The 16,470-nt window shown below is 39.7% G+C and overlaps 2 protein-coding genes and 1 pseudogene across 2 annotated transcripts; all 3 read right to left on the bottom strand.

The window, feature by feature from the left end:
* Positions 1-497: 497 nt before the first annotated feature.
* LOC126083608 (olfactory receptor 11H4-like) lies at positions 498-2,181 on the bottom strand. Its single transcript, XM_049897480.1, is given in 2 exon segments — positions 498-596; positions 1,171-2,181. Coding segments are annotated over 2 exon segments (1,086 nt in total). The 5' UTR covers positions 2,158-2,181.
* Positions 2,182-11,414: 9,233 nt separating this feature from the next.
* Positions 11,415-12,425, bottom strand: LOC126083607 (olfactory receptor 11H7-like; annotated as a pseudogene).
* A 1,280-nt stretch (positions 12,426-13,705) lies between these two features.
* Positions 13,706-14,695, bottom strand: LOC126083606 (olfactory receptor 4K15-like). The gene has a single exon (XM_049897479.1). The coding sequence runs from the start codon at positions 14,693-14,695 to the stop codon at positions 13,706-13,708; it is 990 nt and encodes a 329-aa protein (XP_049753436.1).
* Positions 14,696-16,470: the final 1,775 nt, after the last annotated feature.

Raw genomic sequence — 16,470 nt, 5'->3', positions numbered from 1 at the left:
GGTTTATTGGTTTGTCATCATGAGGGAGACTGTATGCTATGATAAACCATGGTGCATGTCAGGGTGTTAGAAAGTAGTTATTATGTGATTTAGGCTTTCGTTAGGTGGTTTTGGGGAGAGCTTATGGAAGTTTTTTCTGTGGATGCTGAGAGAAAGTAGCAGAACATTCTATGATTTGGCATCTTAATTTTTATCTATAAGGCAGTAACAATGAAGTTGGGTTAAAGCTGTAGTTGGTGAAGAAAAAGCAGTCACTCATATGAGGCAGAAAAAGGGGATATTTGGTTATTTTTTGTGATTTGGATAGTGCTCTTGTTTTGGACTCTGCTCAGACGTGATTGTGGAGTGGTCTTGATTTTGTCTTGGTCCATCCTGATCACAGAGTGGCCTTGTCTGAGACTGTGTTGTGTGAAATTGTTTATGTTCAGCAGAGGACACTCTGCCTGCCTAAGTGTCGGTGGTGGGCCAGCTCCTGGCAACATCAGGACCTGAGAGTGTTAGGCCAGTTCCCGGGTGTCAAAAACTGCTTTCCTGTCTCTCACCGTGTTGGGGATCCAGAAATGAAAAAGGCAATTCCTGTCCTTAAGGAGCTCCCACTAAGGGAGGTACGTATGAATAAGTAAATTACATCCTAATGTAGTAAGTGTAATGACAGAAACCTTAAAGCAACTGCAACAAATGACTGTTTGGCGTGTGTCAAAGTTTTATTTCACACTTGTGACGGGAATTATACTTCTAAGGAAATCTGTTCAAAGAGTTTCTTCTGGTCATAGTTTTTTTTTTTTTTTCCTCCTTCTTTTAATACAGAGGGTGATTAGATAATATTGTTAGACTAGGTATAAGAAACAAGTGTCTGTTAAAGGTTCAGAAATGTCCCATGGCTGGCTAAAAGTCACTGCACCTTAATTATTCAGGAAAGGTGACTATGTTTGCTCTAAAACTGATGTTATACCAAAATCTAACTTTTCTCAGATAACAATTGCATTGTGTCATTCCAATAAGGACAGACGCTAAAAAATTTTTACTCAGTGTTGAAGCCCAGTGAGTTAAGGTTTAAGTAGATCAGTACAGGAAAGGTATTTAAAGTTGGACATAGCAGATAGAATATCTGGCCCCTAACTCCACAAAGTGAGGACTAAAAGACCATGGCAATAATGAGCACATCTTCACCTTGTTCTTCATTAGGACTTGGAAGTATGGCACATCTTTGACTCGTGAATTTTGACCTATTCTCATTCTACCCAGGATATTTCTCAGGGCAAATTTCATGTTCTTATTACGAGGACTATAAATCAGGGGATTAAAGAGAGGTGTCAATACTGAATACACCAGAGTGAGGGTCTTCTGCATCAAAGTCGGGACCCCATATGTAGGACTCACATACATTACCATGACTGTCCCATAGAAAAGAGACACCACAACTAAATGAGAGCCACATGTAGAGAGGGCTTTCCACTGGCCAGCTACAGAGGGGACCTGAAAAACAGCTCTGAGCAGCAGAGTGTAGGATCGAAGAATATACATAATAGTGAAAAAGAGGACAAGGGAGCACTCAGTATAGAAAATAAATTCTGTAGTGGGGGCTGGGGCACAGGACAGAGCCATGAGTGGGTCCATGTCACACAGGAAGTGATCAATGATATTGGGACCACAAAAGGGAAGTTGGGAGATGAAGAAAATTGGGATTGGGTAGACAAGGAATCCAGTGAGCCAGCAGAGAGACACCAGCATGCCACAGATCCTCCTGGCCATGATGGTGGGGTGGTGCAGTGGGTGGCAGATGGCCAGGTACCGATCATAAGCCATTACTGCCAGGAAGAGACATTCAGCAGTGCCCAGGGAAAAGAAGAAATAGAACTGGAAGAAGCAACCAGAAAATGAGATGACCTTGGTCTTGGAGAGAATGTTGGCTAGCATGGTGGAAACTGTGGAGGAAACATACCAGATCTCAAGGAAGGCAAAATTGTCCAGCAGAAAGTACATGGGGGTGTGGAGTCGTGGGTCTCATCTCACTGCACAGATGATGACCCCATTCCCCAGCAGGGTCAAGACATAAACCACCAAAAGCAATGAGAAGAGGAAAATCTGCATCTCCCAGCAACCAGGGAATCCCAGGAGAACAAACTCAGTCACAATGTGTGTTGCTGACCTGTTCATGGATCTTAAACCTATGAAGAAAAAAGAAATGAGTTTAATCCGAGTTGCCCTGTTTCCTATGTATCTCATGGATTTTACTGAGAAGGGAGCTTGACCTATAATGGAAAACACATGACGTATTCTAGGACCAGTTGGGAACAATCCCACCTTATTTTGAATTAATTGTGGCTCTAAATCTCAATATTATTTTGGCAGAATCCAGTGCACCTAGAATGTTCCACAGCAGTGGTATCACCAGATGTGTTTTTCTTTTTGATGCATAAGACCTTTTCTGCTTTTGACTTGTGTTTCCAATGTCGATAAGAGGTCTTTATGTACAAGCTCATCTACTTTCTCTTATCTAGGCCACCTTGTTAAAAACAAAACAAACACCCACAAAGAAGAACATATATTTTGAGGACAGCTTGTGCGAGGTTGGATTAGCCTTTGGCAACAGAATTTGTTGACTGATACATGGAGCTAAAACCCACACCAGGACACTGGCCTTTCAGAATAGTTTAATTTGTCATAGACATTACCACACCCAAGACTTAAGGCTATTCTTCAATTTTTCCTTTAAAGATTTTCTTTTTACTACTCTAACTATTTGAGTGGCACCTAAAAGCAAAAACAAAACAAGAAAACAAACAACATACCAGCATAAGAAATACCTTTGCTCCAAAATAAGGACAAGTGAGAATATTATTTTCCAAATATGTCTATGTTTTGCAAGTGTTTATTGTCAAGTTTTTTATACATACTGTGCAGAAAGGATCTATCTTATTTTTCATAACTGGGTGGTGTTTCCATAGCTGAAATGAGGAAAATGGTGTTTTCAATACAAAAGTTTAGTTTATTTAGTACGCCTTTTTAGGTGATTAAGCCAATAAAAGAATTTTCTAAAGGGATCTGAGAACAAGTGGGGTAGCAATTGTATCTGGTAGGATTTATTTCATTTTCTAAATGGGAGGAGAAGACATTTGCAAATATTTGGACAGGCATGTCCTTTTCAGTAGCAACACATTTATATATTTTAAGAGTTGAGCAAGCAAAATGCACAAATTTGTGTTTAAACAACAGATTAATCTATTATTGATTAATATTCATAAAGTCCTGAATTAAGATTCTTACCAAAAAAATTTAAATAGGTGTTTTGATGTTGAGTTTTCTTGTCAAATTCAGATCTCTTGCCTTCTGTATTGGAGGTCACCAGTCACAACTTTGTCAGGAGTGGAAGAGAAAAAACTCTGAAAAGCAAAGAAGAAAAAAGATCCTTCAGAATGAAGACCTGGATTCCAACATCACTATTCCCCTATTGGAGGTTGTTTTTAAGGAGGCCTAAAAAAGGAACAAAAAGAAGTTATAAAGTTGTTCATTTTCCAATCAATAATAAATTTGGAACACATTTGTTTTCCATCCTCCCTGAATAAGTTGCTCCATAGATGATTCCTAGATTGTTTTTTATGAAGCAGAAATAAATTGCTTTCCCTGCTACAGGTTGGGAACCAAGTCCAAGCTCACAGATGTAAACCAGGGACCAGAAGAGTGGATCTGAGCTTCCCATCCTTTGTGCTGAGAAAGAAGCCATGCCTGCTGACTGTGACTAATAGTTCAGGACACTGTCAGTTCTACACTGACAACTACACCTTTTCCTCCATTGTACCCTCTTATTGATCTATTAGCAACAGGTTTTTTTTTGCTGTAGCCTTTGGTGGAAGTGCAGATAAGTAAGGGGAGCTGAACAGAAGAGCCCAAATCATCAATTTTCAGGTTCAACCTTGATGAAATGAATGAATTTGTAAAATTCTGCATAAACCTTGCCCTCTAAGGCCTCCAGAATTACTATCTGGGAATAGTTAGGTTATTAGAATGGAATATCCATCATTTTATGCCACAAACATACTATTTCTCATGCTTTTGGGATTCTATTGTCACTATAACTCTATAGTGGGCTATAAAACCAGAGGATCAGCTCTTTCATAACTCCTTTCCACTACAAAAAACCAACCAATTAGTCAGTCCACCCACCCCAAGAGTGCTTGCCTCATTAAATAGGCTCCTCCTAAATGTTCCTCACTTGACATACTGTGGTCTGCTCAGGTAGACTGAGAGAAGAATCATGCCTCCTGATCACTCCTAGAGAATGAGCTATTTTTTGCAAAGTTGATCCCTAGTAAACATAAAATCACAGAATTGGAAGAAATGGTGAGATGATCTATTCTAACCATTTTGCAGATGAAGTTCAGAGAGGGAACATGACTTTTCTAAGGTCACCTAGTGAATAGAAGTGTCCTGTATTCACATATTGAACTTTTACACTGCCTCCTTTGAGTTTCTCCAGAAGAACGGTGATAATCAGATCTCTGTAGTAAAAGGCACTCTGTAGAACATCACAAAGGTTTGCACAAATGGTTTCCTCTCAGCTACTAACGGTTGGCGGCTCGAACTCACCCAACAGTGCCACAGAAGAAAGGCCTGGTGATCTGTTTCTGTAAAGTTTACAGCCAAGAAAATCCTATGGACATTTCTGCTCTGTAACACATGCAGTCGCTATGATTTGAAATCGAGTCAATGGCAATGGGTTTAGTTTTTTTCTTCAGGTAGTCTATTACAGCCATAGTTGTTGAGTGGAAATTGTTCCTTTTCTCTTACATGTAATGATGGGTTTCCTGGCTCAGCTTGCAGAGAGGGATAGACATGGTGGGCTTGAAGATAAATTCAGCAACAAGCATTACCTTCTCACTGCCTCTGATGAGGAAAACCCCAATTGAGGGCATCAGGTATTATTGAACCTCCTTTACTTCTGGAGACTCCAGAGTCTTGTTTTCTAGGAGTCTGTGGAGATGCTTAAATTTGTGTTTCCTCTCAGGGATTACTGTAAAACCCTGTGTCTCTCCCCAGGTGGTCTCTGTGGCTCCAAGTTTCCCCTGGAGTGCATCCTCTTTCCAACCCTTGAGGCTTACTGAGGTTTTAGTAGACTAGATCCCAGGGTGTGGCTAAAGTTAAAGAAACGGTGAACTAAACCCCAAACTCACTGCCATCGTGTTGATTGCAACTTATAGCAACCCTATAGGACATGGTAGAATTTCCCCATAGGGTTTCCAAGGCTGTAAATCTTTATGGAAGCAGACTGACACATCTTTCTCCTGCAGAGTGGCTGGTGGGTTTGAACTACTGACTTTTCAGTCAGCAGTCGAGTGCTTTAACCAGCGTGCCACCAGGGTTCCTGGAAACAGAGAAGCCAGGGGAAATACCAGATAAATGTCAGGAGGGTTTCTATTGTAAAAGGAGCCCCGGTGGTGCAGTGGTTAAGCGCTTGGCTGCTAACTGAAGCATAGGTGTCTGGAACCACCCGACCACCCTGCTAGAGAAAGATGTGGTAGTCTGCTTCTGTAAAAATTACAGCCTTGGAAACCCTATGGGGAGGTTCTATTTCACCCTACAGGGTCGCTATGAGTTGCAATCGATGGCATTTGATTTTTTTGGGTTTTATTGCTAAGAGATTGCATTCTATTAAGGAATCACCTCTGTGGAGATCAGTGAAATTAAGTGTTAATTTTGCTCGTGAATCTAACTCTGAAACGGAGAGATATCTGTGAACAAATTCTTCCTCTCTATCTTAAATGGAATGCGACAACACAGAGAAACAGAAATCTGTATTCTGTTGGTCACTTTAAAATTAAGTCCACTCATTTTTCCTGGACTCAGTCACTGTAATGACCAGGTGATTGGTATTAGGTAGGAACTGCCTTGAGTGACCTGATAATGAATAATTACTTAATAGATGTGGCAGGAATTCCATGATTGTCCATATACAGAAGCCGTTTAATTGACTAATTGAGTCAAATTGTCAGGTTCCCCTCTGAGTTCACTCTCCAAAAACCTAAGCCCAAACCCATTGCCATGGAGTAAATTCTGACTCATAGCAACCTATAGGACAGAGTAGAACTGCCCCATAGGCTTTTCAAGGAGCGGCTGGCGAATTTGAACTGCTGACCTTTTGGCTACAGCGAGCTCTTAACCATTGCTCACCAGGGCTCCGCAGTAGGGAATTTGACATCAGTGCGAATGTGAGCAGAGATTTACTTCCATTTTTTATCTTTTGGCTTTTGTTTTTCTTCTAAAAAATTGCAGCTTCTTTCAAGGATCCTCTCAGTCTACTTCTTTTTTGAAACATGACTTCTGGGGAAAGGTGATGAAGATGAGCAATGAGAAAATCTTTACTTATAACCTGGGCCAGCTTGTTCATGAAATTGATATTCAAAGACAGCCTAGGCCAAAGGTTCTCAAACTTTAACGTGTGTTATGACAAAGTTAAATTTTACCTGAGCCTTATGATTTCGGAAAGCAGAGGTGGTTAAAGAAATTTCCCCACTCTTGTGTTTTAGAGAATGGTTCATTGCAAACAACTGACCAAGACTGACTTCATGATCTCCTCTTTAAATAAGCTTTAAAAGCAGTTGTTGTCAAGTCTACTCCAACTCCTGGTGACCCCATGTGTGTCAGAGTAGAACTGTGCTCCTCAGGGTTTTCAGTGGCTGAAGTTTTGGAAGCAGATTGTTAGGCCTTTCTCCCAAGGCACCTGTGGGTGGATTCCAACTGCCAACCATAAGGTTAGCAGCCCATTGTGTTAACTCCTTGCACCACCAGGGACTCCAGATAAACTTAAGATGGGTCTTTTCCTGCTTTATCTCTGCCTTTTCCTGCTTTATCTCCCTCACCTTCTTTTTTTTTTTTTTTCCTCAGTCTTTATAATTTCCAGGCATCTAACTAGAGAAAAGGAGCCCTGGTGGTGCGGTGGTTACGAGATCAGCTGCTAACCAAAAGTCCAGCAGTTTGAATCCACCAGCGGCTCCTTGGAAACCCTATGGGGCAGTTCTACTCAGTCTTATTGGGTTGCTATGAGTCAGAATCTACTCGATGGCTATGGGTAACTAGAGAAGAAGGTGTCCAGGATTCAGGTGGCCTTATCATAAGAAAATGGCCAAATGGCCTTACTTGCCAAATGGCCGTACTCAAAAACTTAATAAATCACTTACGCTTCCCAGTGATCAACCCCTCTTAATTTTCTTTCGAAAGCTTCCTAGTTCTTGAACATCTTGCTCAATTGGCATAACATAGTTTATAAAGAAAATGTTCTACACTCCACTTTGTTGAGTAACTTCTGGGGTCTTAAAAGCTTGTGTGGGGCTATCTAAGATGCTCCACTGGTCTTACCCTGCTGGAGCAAGGGAGAATGAAGAAAATCAAAGACACAAACGAAGTATTGGTCCAAATGACTAATAGGCCACATGTATCACAGCCTCCACCAGACTGAGTCCAGCACAACTAGATGATGCCCAGCTACCACTGTTGACTGCTCTGACAGGGATCACAATAGAGGGTCCCAGACAGGGCTGGAGAAAAATGTAGAACAAAATTCCAACTCATGCACACACACACACACACAATAAGACTGGACTTAATGGTCTGACAGAGACTGGAGAAACCCAGAGAGTATGGGCCCCGGATACCCTTATAGCTCAGTAATGAAATCACTCCTGAGGTTCAACCTCCAGTCAAAGATTAGACACACCCATAAAACAAAATGAGACTAAATGGACACACCAGCCCAGAGGCAAGGACAAGAAGGCAGGAGGGGACAGGAAAGCTGTTAATGGGGAAGCCAAGGTCAAGGTCGAGAAGGAGAGTGTGTTGACATGTTGTGGGGTTGGCAACCAATGTCAGAAAACAATATGTGTATTAATTGTTTAATGAGAAACTAGTTTGCTTTGTAAACCTTCATCTAAAGTACAATAAAAAAAATGTAGCATACACACTGTAAAAAAAAAAAAACAAAACCAAAAACCCTCCTAGTTCTTTATCCCAGTGGAGTAGGAGATTCGGGTCCCTCTCTCTCCCTACCACAGTATTGGTGTTGTCATGTGCCTTTGAGTTGGCTCGGACTCCTAACAACCCTATAGGACTGAGTAGAACTGCCCCATAGGACTTCCTAGGCTATAATCTTTAAGGGAGCAGATCACCAAAGAAATTTTTCCTTTAATAGCTTAAATCTCTGTGAGAAGAAAACACTTTAAAGCAATGTGTGTCTAGTAATAGGGGAATGATTAAATAAGTTAGGTTAATTCATACTATAGGATGTTATTCAACAGTGAAAAAGAATGACATATATCTATTTGTATTGGCCTGCAAAGACGCTCACAAAATGTTAAGAAATTAAAAAAAAAAATTACAGAATAGTCTGTATAATATAATCAGTTTAAAGAAAATCGAACCTTTACATACGTATGCATTTGTTGGCGTGTATATACATACAAGCCTAACTGCTACTAAACGTGTTATTTGTAGGCAGTGGGATTGTGTAGAAGGATGGTGGGAGCTTTTTACATTTAACTTCATACTGTTTTGTATTGTTTGAAAATTTTGTAACAAACATGTACTACTATCTTTTTTAGGAATACAGTTTTATTAAAAGGATACAGAAGAAGCGATGCCTAGGATGAGGCCCAGGAGGGTCCCTGACACAGAGCTTCTGTGTCCTCAGGATGTGTTTTCCCTCCTGTTGCGTTGATGTCTACTACCACCAACTAGGAAGCTCACTTGAGCTTCAGTGTCCAGAGTTTTTATTGGGGTTCATTACATAGGCATGGTTGATTGAATTATTGGCCATGTCACTGAATTCAATATCAGTCCCCCTCCCCACCCCAAAGGTCTAACTGATATCACAGGTGGGTATTTCTGGGATGACCAGCCCCCACTCAACATGAGCCACCTCCTTAACTTAAACTCTCAGGTGTGGTTCAAGCACTTACACTCCAAACATTCAAGAAAGTCTAAGGGTTCAGAGGTTACCTCCCAGGAATCAGAGACAAAGACCAAATTCTTTGGGTAAAGTAATTTTTCACCCCGTAGGTATATAAAGTGTTCCAAGGCCCTAGAATTAGCTGTGAAGATATATATATCATAAATAGTACGAAACATGTACTTTTGTAATCAGATACATTTCATAATGTGGGTTTGAAAACAGATACGATTCCTAAGTATTTAAAATATCTGAACAATCACGTAATGATTTTTCGACTAAAATATATTAATTCTGGTGAGGACTAATTCAAGAACTAGCTCATTCATCCAATTGTACAAATGATTCTTTCTCTTGCGCTTACCATGAGTCAGGCATCATGCTAGATCCTTGGGATAAAAAGATACCAGTCCTGTCCTCAAAGGGCTCGCAGTCTAGGGAAAGAGACACATAGCCTCACCTCAAAGAGTCTATAGCACAACGATTGGCATATGAACTTAGTGTATTCTGATGCACCATGGAGAGACACAAGTCCAGCCTGGAGTGCTAGGAAGGTTTTTTGGTGGAAGTGATTTCTGAGTTGAGTCTTAATGAAAGAATAGGTGTTTGACAGGAGAAGCTACATATTTGACATTTAAAAGTTGCAGTAATGGGATACATTTAAGTTATTCAGTTCTATACAAACTATTTCCTGTCCTTCTCTCAACTAATGAGTTCCAGTGAATGACTGAATCATTAGGACTGAATTTAGGCAAAACAGTGATGGATAGTTCAAGCTTGTCTTTAGTGCCTTCCTAACCATGTTTTCTGATTTATTTTCCCACCCTTTTAAGGTCTTTCTGTCACCCTGAAGGGCAGTGCTCTCCTGTTTGCCCAAGGAATGCCGAGGAGGCGCCACTGGATCCCCTAGGTGAGGGTTTTCTTCCTCTCTTAAGCTACAGGAATGTTTAAATATTCTCATCTGTAACTATATTATTGGATGATTTGGCCTTACCTGTTGCTGTCAAGTTGATTCCGACTCATAGCAACCCTATAGGACAGAGTAGAACTGCCCCAGAGAGTTTCCAAGGAGTGCCTGGTGGATTCAAACTGCTGACCTTTTGGTTAGCAACCATAGCACTTAACCACTATACCACCAGATTTGGGCTTGGTAGGGTGAAAATCGACAGGAATTTTATTTTTACTGATCATGTCTACTTCAAACATTTTCTGAGGTCCTATTTGTTTCCACTTCTGAATAATATCTTGGGCAGATATGACAGCTTTTCTGATGACTCTTAGTATTAATATATGTTCTTCTTATCCACATATTGGAAGGTCTAAATCAAAATTTTAATTTTTATCAAAACTAAAACTTATTCCCACATGCAGGGTCTGACTTAAGGCTGATTTGCTTCTTTCCACCTACCCTTCCTCTCTCACATTGCTAGGCGGCTGCTGGTTATTTAGGTTTGGGGTGAGGGAGAAGTAAGGCCTGGAAAGTTCTTCTCTGACTGTGATATCTCTATTCAGGCACTTTTGACTTCTAGCTGTGGCAAAAGTCTGAATGTTTTTGCTCACAGAGTGCTTTTTTTTGGTGGTGAGGGACCACCTCAAATGCAATTCCCTGATATGGACAATGCTGCCCTGGCTGGGTACTTATGACTTCTTTCTCATCCCTGGATTCTGGTGACCCAGACTCTCTTTTGGCATTACCTTACTTTGACAGATAGTACTTCTGGGTAGGATCCCTTTCAGGATGGCCCAAATTGCTTACCTTCCGTGAGGTCGACCTAGGCCAAATATGGGTATTCTATATTTGTCCTATTACTGATGGAGTTCAGTTTGCTCCCATTATAGCCCATCTCTCTCTGCTCTGCTCTCAGAGCCAGCTCCTCAACAGCATTTATACCTTTTTTTTTTTCCAGATAGAATCCAGGGAGAGTCTTGGTGTCTCTCAAACTTCAGGGAACAAGGTCAAGCTCTCTGAATGGTTTTCTTGATGTACCCCTCACTTTGCTTAGGGGGATCACATAGCACACTAACGACTCTCATCAAGGATATTCTTACTAATGGCCTCCATCACACTTCCAGTCTCCATTTGTGCACTGTTGATGAGGATGATGAGCTGAGTTCCGAGCGGCCGATTCATACTCTCTTAGTATGTCCAGCATTGATATGTGGAGATTCTGCCAAAAATACAAGAGACGTATTGTTACATGGCTTTTAACAAAAAGTGATAGAAAACCACGTAAGAAAATAATTTGATTGATTTCTCTTTCCAACGTTGTATGGACTTAAAAAAAAACCAAAACCTTCCTGGATAACTATTAAGATTTTAAAGTTATTTTTATGATGCGATGGAGGGCTAATCTTTCCTCTCCATGGAAATACATATCTAAAACTAAAAAGGAATCAACATATGACCAATACACAATGAGTCTGGCTTTGTACAAAAGATCTGTGATGGTTATGAATAAAACAAAGTCAGCTTGAATTAGAGAAAGAGGATTATTCTCTCACTTATAGTAATAAATTCATTGGGTTGTGCAAAGCCTATTCCTGAGTTTTGGGAAATTTTCATCCCATAAAGGACATGAGAGGGCATATTTCATGTCCTTGTTGCATAGGCTGTAGATGATAGGGTTTAAGATTGGTGTCACAACAGAGTATATCAGTGTGATGACCTTCTGCACAGCAATTGAATTGCCAGATGTGGGAGTCACATACATCACCATTATGGTTCCACAGAACAGAGATACCACCACTAAGTGGGATCCACAGGTAGAGAAGACTTTTCGCTGACCACCTGAAGAAGGGACTTGCAGCGCAGCTCTGAGCACCAGGGAATAGGACCCAAGGATGTAGAAAATGCTGAGAATGACAATAACAGAGCTCACAGAGTGGAATACATGCTCTGTGATGGTTTTAGGGGCACAGGACAGGGCCATCAGTGGGTCCACATTACACAGGAAGTGATCAATGGTGTTGGCACTACAAAAAGGTAGCTGGGAAATGAAGAAATGGGAATTAAATGTCCAAGGAAACTGATGAGCCAACAAAGAGACACCAGGATGCCACAGAGCCTCTGGGTCATGAGGGAGGGATAGTGCAGTGGGCGGCAGATAGCCAGGTACCGATCATAAGCCATGACACAGAGGAAGAAGCATTCCATTGTACCCAGGGAAAAGAAGAAGTAGAACTGAGTGAAGCAGCCAGAGAAGGAAATGGTCTTGATTTTGGAAAGAAAATTGACCCACATGTTGGGAACTGTGCAGGTCACAGACCAGATCACTGGGAAGGAGAAGCTGGCCAGGAGCATGTACATAGGGGTATGGAGTCGTGGGTCCCATCTCACTGCACAAATGATGGCCATATTCCCAGTCAGATTCAAGATGTAGACCAACAGAATCATCGAGAAAAGAATGAGCTGCATGTTCCAGGGACCAGGAAAGCCCAGCGGAACAAAGTGTGTTACAGTAGATATCCCTGGTTTATTCATGGTCCCCAGACTGTGGAGAGAAGACAGATAGATAGTGACAATTGACTTTGCTGCTGAGGCAGCCTGAAGCTTTTCTTGGGACAGAGAGTTTGATTCATGCAGGCAAACATATGGATATTCTAAAAAAAGTCTTGAACGAATCCTTCCATGTTATGAATGAATCTTTTGGCCCTAACTCTTTGTAAATATACACTTCCAGGCTACTTGAACTTTCTGTGGCAGTGGACAAAGTCAGTTAAATTTCATCTTCTTCTGATATTAAGAAACCTTGAACTAGAGGAAACATGGTTTGTCTTTTACGTAATTTTTTTCCAGTGAAAACTGTTTATACACAGCAATTACTTAGTGCTATTTTTATTGACATCAATATGTGATGACATGCATACCATCATCGAATTTTCTAATCATTTTGACTGACTTGTACTTTTACGTTATTTTAGATTCTTTCTTTCTTGGAGCCCTATTTCCATTAGAAGAATTTATTTTCAATCCAATACTTTTGAGTGATACCAGAAAAAATATCATAAGGTCATTCAAATGATAAAATTCTTTATGTATATAAAGACATTTAAATTGGACTCCAGCTCATTTGGCTTTTAATCCTTTGTTTTTAGTAATAAAAAAGTCGCTATTACCACTTCTGAAAGGCTGATTGTTAATTTCTCATCCTTCATAGACGTTTAAAAAGATATGTCATTAAAGATAAATATAACCTATGGAATGTATTGAAAGGAAATTACAATGACTAAAGAGATTCTTTTCTAAAGCTCTTCATACTATGGCTGCCACAAGTTTGCTTCAAATTCACAATTTGGAAGATTTTATTTTAGTCCATTTAGAAAACAGCCCCTAAAACAACTGAATACAAGAGAATCAAAGATATTGTTTCAAAGAAATATTATTCACCCACGTGAATAATGAACCACTAACATTGAGTGGCATTTCTAACTTCAATTTCATATGCTGAGAGAAAGAAACATTAATTGTGAGCCCAAATTTTGATATCTGTAACATGGTGAAACATGGAGCATACATGGCTAAGTATATGAATCTGTTTGGTTTCTGAGTTCAGTTAATGAGCTCACCAAAGCTATTCACTATTTAGTCCTTAAATTTGGGTAGTTTGTAGTGAGAGTTCACATTGTAACAAATACCATTTCTATATATAAGAAATTATCTCCATTTATTTAATTTCTTAGTTCAAATATAAATAGTTTTAATAGCAAAGATATAAGTGGGTGCCTTTAGTATGGTTGTCATTAGCACAAGAAAGAGCCAAGAAACTGTTAGGAATTTACTTGTCGCCTCCACAGTTTCTGCATTGCTGATACTACCTCCTGATTTCTTAATGTGTAGACCAAGGGGTTTAAGAGAGGGGTGAAAACAGTATAGAATATTGAGAGGATATTATTCACCAGGAATTTGTTGAAAGAGCAGGCATAGATGAAGATGCAGGGCCCATAAAACAGGGTCACCACAATGACATGGGCAGTCAGGGTGGTCTGAGCCTTAGCCATGCCGACTGACAATCGACGTCTCACAGTGATCAGGATGACCATGTAGGAGATAAGCAAGAGCACGAAAGAGCTCAAAGCTATTAGACCACTATCTAAAAGCGTCAGTTTCTCAAGGATATATGTATCAGTGCAGGCAAGTTTGATAACTAAGAGAAGGTCACAGAAAAAGCTGTCCACTTGATTTGGACCACAGAATGGAAGGTTTACTGTGAAGACCAACTGGCTTACTGAGTGCAGGACTCCAATGAGCCAGGAGCCCACAACAAGGACTGTACACTTGCATACACTCATGATGGCTGCATAGTGCAGGGGTCGACATATGGCTACATATCTGTCATATGCCATGGCCACAAGAAGCATCATTTCACCACCAGCACAGACATGCTGAAAGAATACCTGGGCCATGCAGACCTCAAAAGAGATGGTCTTGTGCTCCTTGAAGAAGTCAACAATCATTTTGGGAGTGGCAAAGGTGGATAGACACACATCAATGAAGGAGAGGTTACTGAGCAGGAAGTACATGGGTGTGTGTAGTGCAGGTTCAGAGAGGACTGTGAGCACAATGAGGAGGTTTCCCAGCACAATGGATGAATAGAAGAGTGTGAAAAATGCAAAGTAGAAAAGTTGTAGCTCTTGAGGACCTGAAAGACTGTGCAACACAAATTCAGTCGCTCTTGAGTTATTTGCTTGGTCCATGATTTCAAGTTTCTGAGATCGGATCTGAAAATTTCCTGTAAAGTGAAATGGAAAAAATATCATAGTTTTGTGGGAGTAAGCGAGCAAATCCAAGCCTGGCATCAGATCTCTCTATATATACTTATATACTTTAGATTCTCATACTGTTGTTGTGTTCTTTTGAGTAGATTCTGACTCAATGGACCCTGTTAGACAAAGTAGAACTGTCCCATAGGATTTCCTAGGCTATAATCTTTACAGGAGTAGAAAGTCAGGTCTTTTCTCTCATGGAGCTGCTGGTTGGTTTAAAAAGCCAAACTTTCAGTTAGCAGCTCAGTGCTTAACCATTACACCATCAGAGCTCCTTTAGATTTTCATAAGCACACGAATACACATTATTTGCTATCATTTCTTTTGTAGTGACTGTGTGTGCTTGGCTTTCATCTCTGCATGCATGACAGTTATATTCTAAAAATACAATTCTTACTCCTTACCTTCACACGTTAAAATTCCTAGTAAATAGGACAACGAAGCTCTAGAGTCAAACTGGTAAGCTTCAAACTCTATCTCTTTTAATTTCTAGCAGTATGACCTTTGACATGTTTATAAGCTCTCTGTGCCTCAGTTTTTGCATCTGTAAATTAGGGGACGAATGATATATGCCTCATAGTATTGCTGTAAGAATGAAGAGCTATAAAAGGTGAAATATTTAGAATAGTGCCAGACATATAAACATTTGGTACTATACCTTTTTTCCATCAATGATGAAAATATTTCTCTGTGCAAATCAACATTGTAGACAAAATATCAAAGTGTTTTCTCATCATATCTAATAGAACAAAATATTTCATGCACTTTAGTGGCATCTATTTATATTCAAGCATGTTAATACTTGAGTTCATATCATAATTATCATATTTTTATCTTTTATTAGACATTCCTAATTTAGACTATTTGTAAAGTCATGATGGCTCTTCTTCACCCAGTGACTCTGATTTTGAGTGAATTTAATATGTGATCTTTAGTATGAAGTACAAAAAAAATCATCTTTACTGATATGATCGACCTGTCTTGCCTATAATTTATATAAATGTGCTTTATGATTCTAAAGGAAAGGGATCATATTTTGTCCTTTGTTTTTCAGAGCACAGTGCACATAGATTGTGTTCAATAATATTTGTAGATCTGGATGTGTTTTTAGTTTCGTATCAATTGAAAGAGAAGTGGTCTTATAGGCTAATTATCTCTGTGTACATTGGAGAAAACTCCAAAAAAACTGTTTCTTAGGAGTCTCAGATTTTTTTTTAAATAAATAAAAACAGTTTTCTTTTCGTAAGTTTTCAAGTTTTAACTGAGTATGAAAATTGATTTACTAGAATAATTATGAATAAACTAGACAGGGTGCAAGGATAAAGTACCTGGATGCAACAACATAGGACTTTATCTTTAGAAATGTTGTCTCCAAATTTTTTTCATTCCCCTCTCTAATAGCAAAAGGCTATGACCAAGTATATTCATTTACCTGTAAATTATATACATATACATGTTCACTAAAATATTACATACGTGATAAAATATAATCGAAGTTTAAGAAAGAGTGTTTTATAAATAGCAAGAGAACTACTAATATTTTTCTGACACTCAAGCAGCTTGCCTGCTGGGATACGTATGTGCACCCTACTTTGGATTTCATTGATCAAGAAATGGAAGTGACTCATTTTCTGGAGAGAAATTTCAAAAAAGCCTGACTTGGGAGACAGTTAAGTCATTGCATGCAGCATTCTGTTTCTAGAAGAGAAGACAGGAAGACATTGTAGAGCAGTAAGGTGCATTCCCTAGGTTCCCTGAGTGGTATAAAC

The sequence above is a fragment of the Elephas maximus genome, chromosome 10, assembly GCF_024166365.1.
Source record: "Elephas maximus indicus isolate mEleMax1 chromosome 10, mEleMax1 primary haplotype, whole genome shotgun sequence".
Taxonomy (NCBI): domain Eukaryota; kingdom Metazoa; phylum Chordata; class Mammalia; order Proboscidea; family Elephantidae; genus Elephas; species Elephas maximus.
Note: the sequence above shows the minus strand (reverse complement) of the source record. Positions and strands in the feature narration are given on the sequence as shown.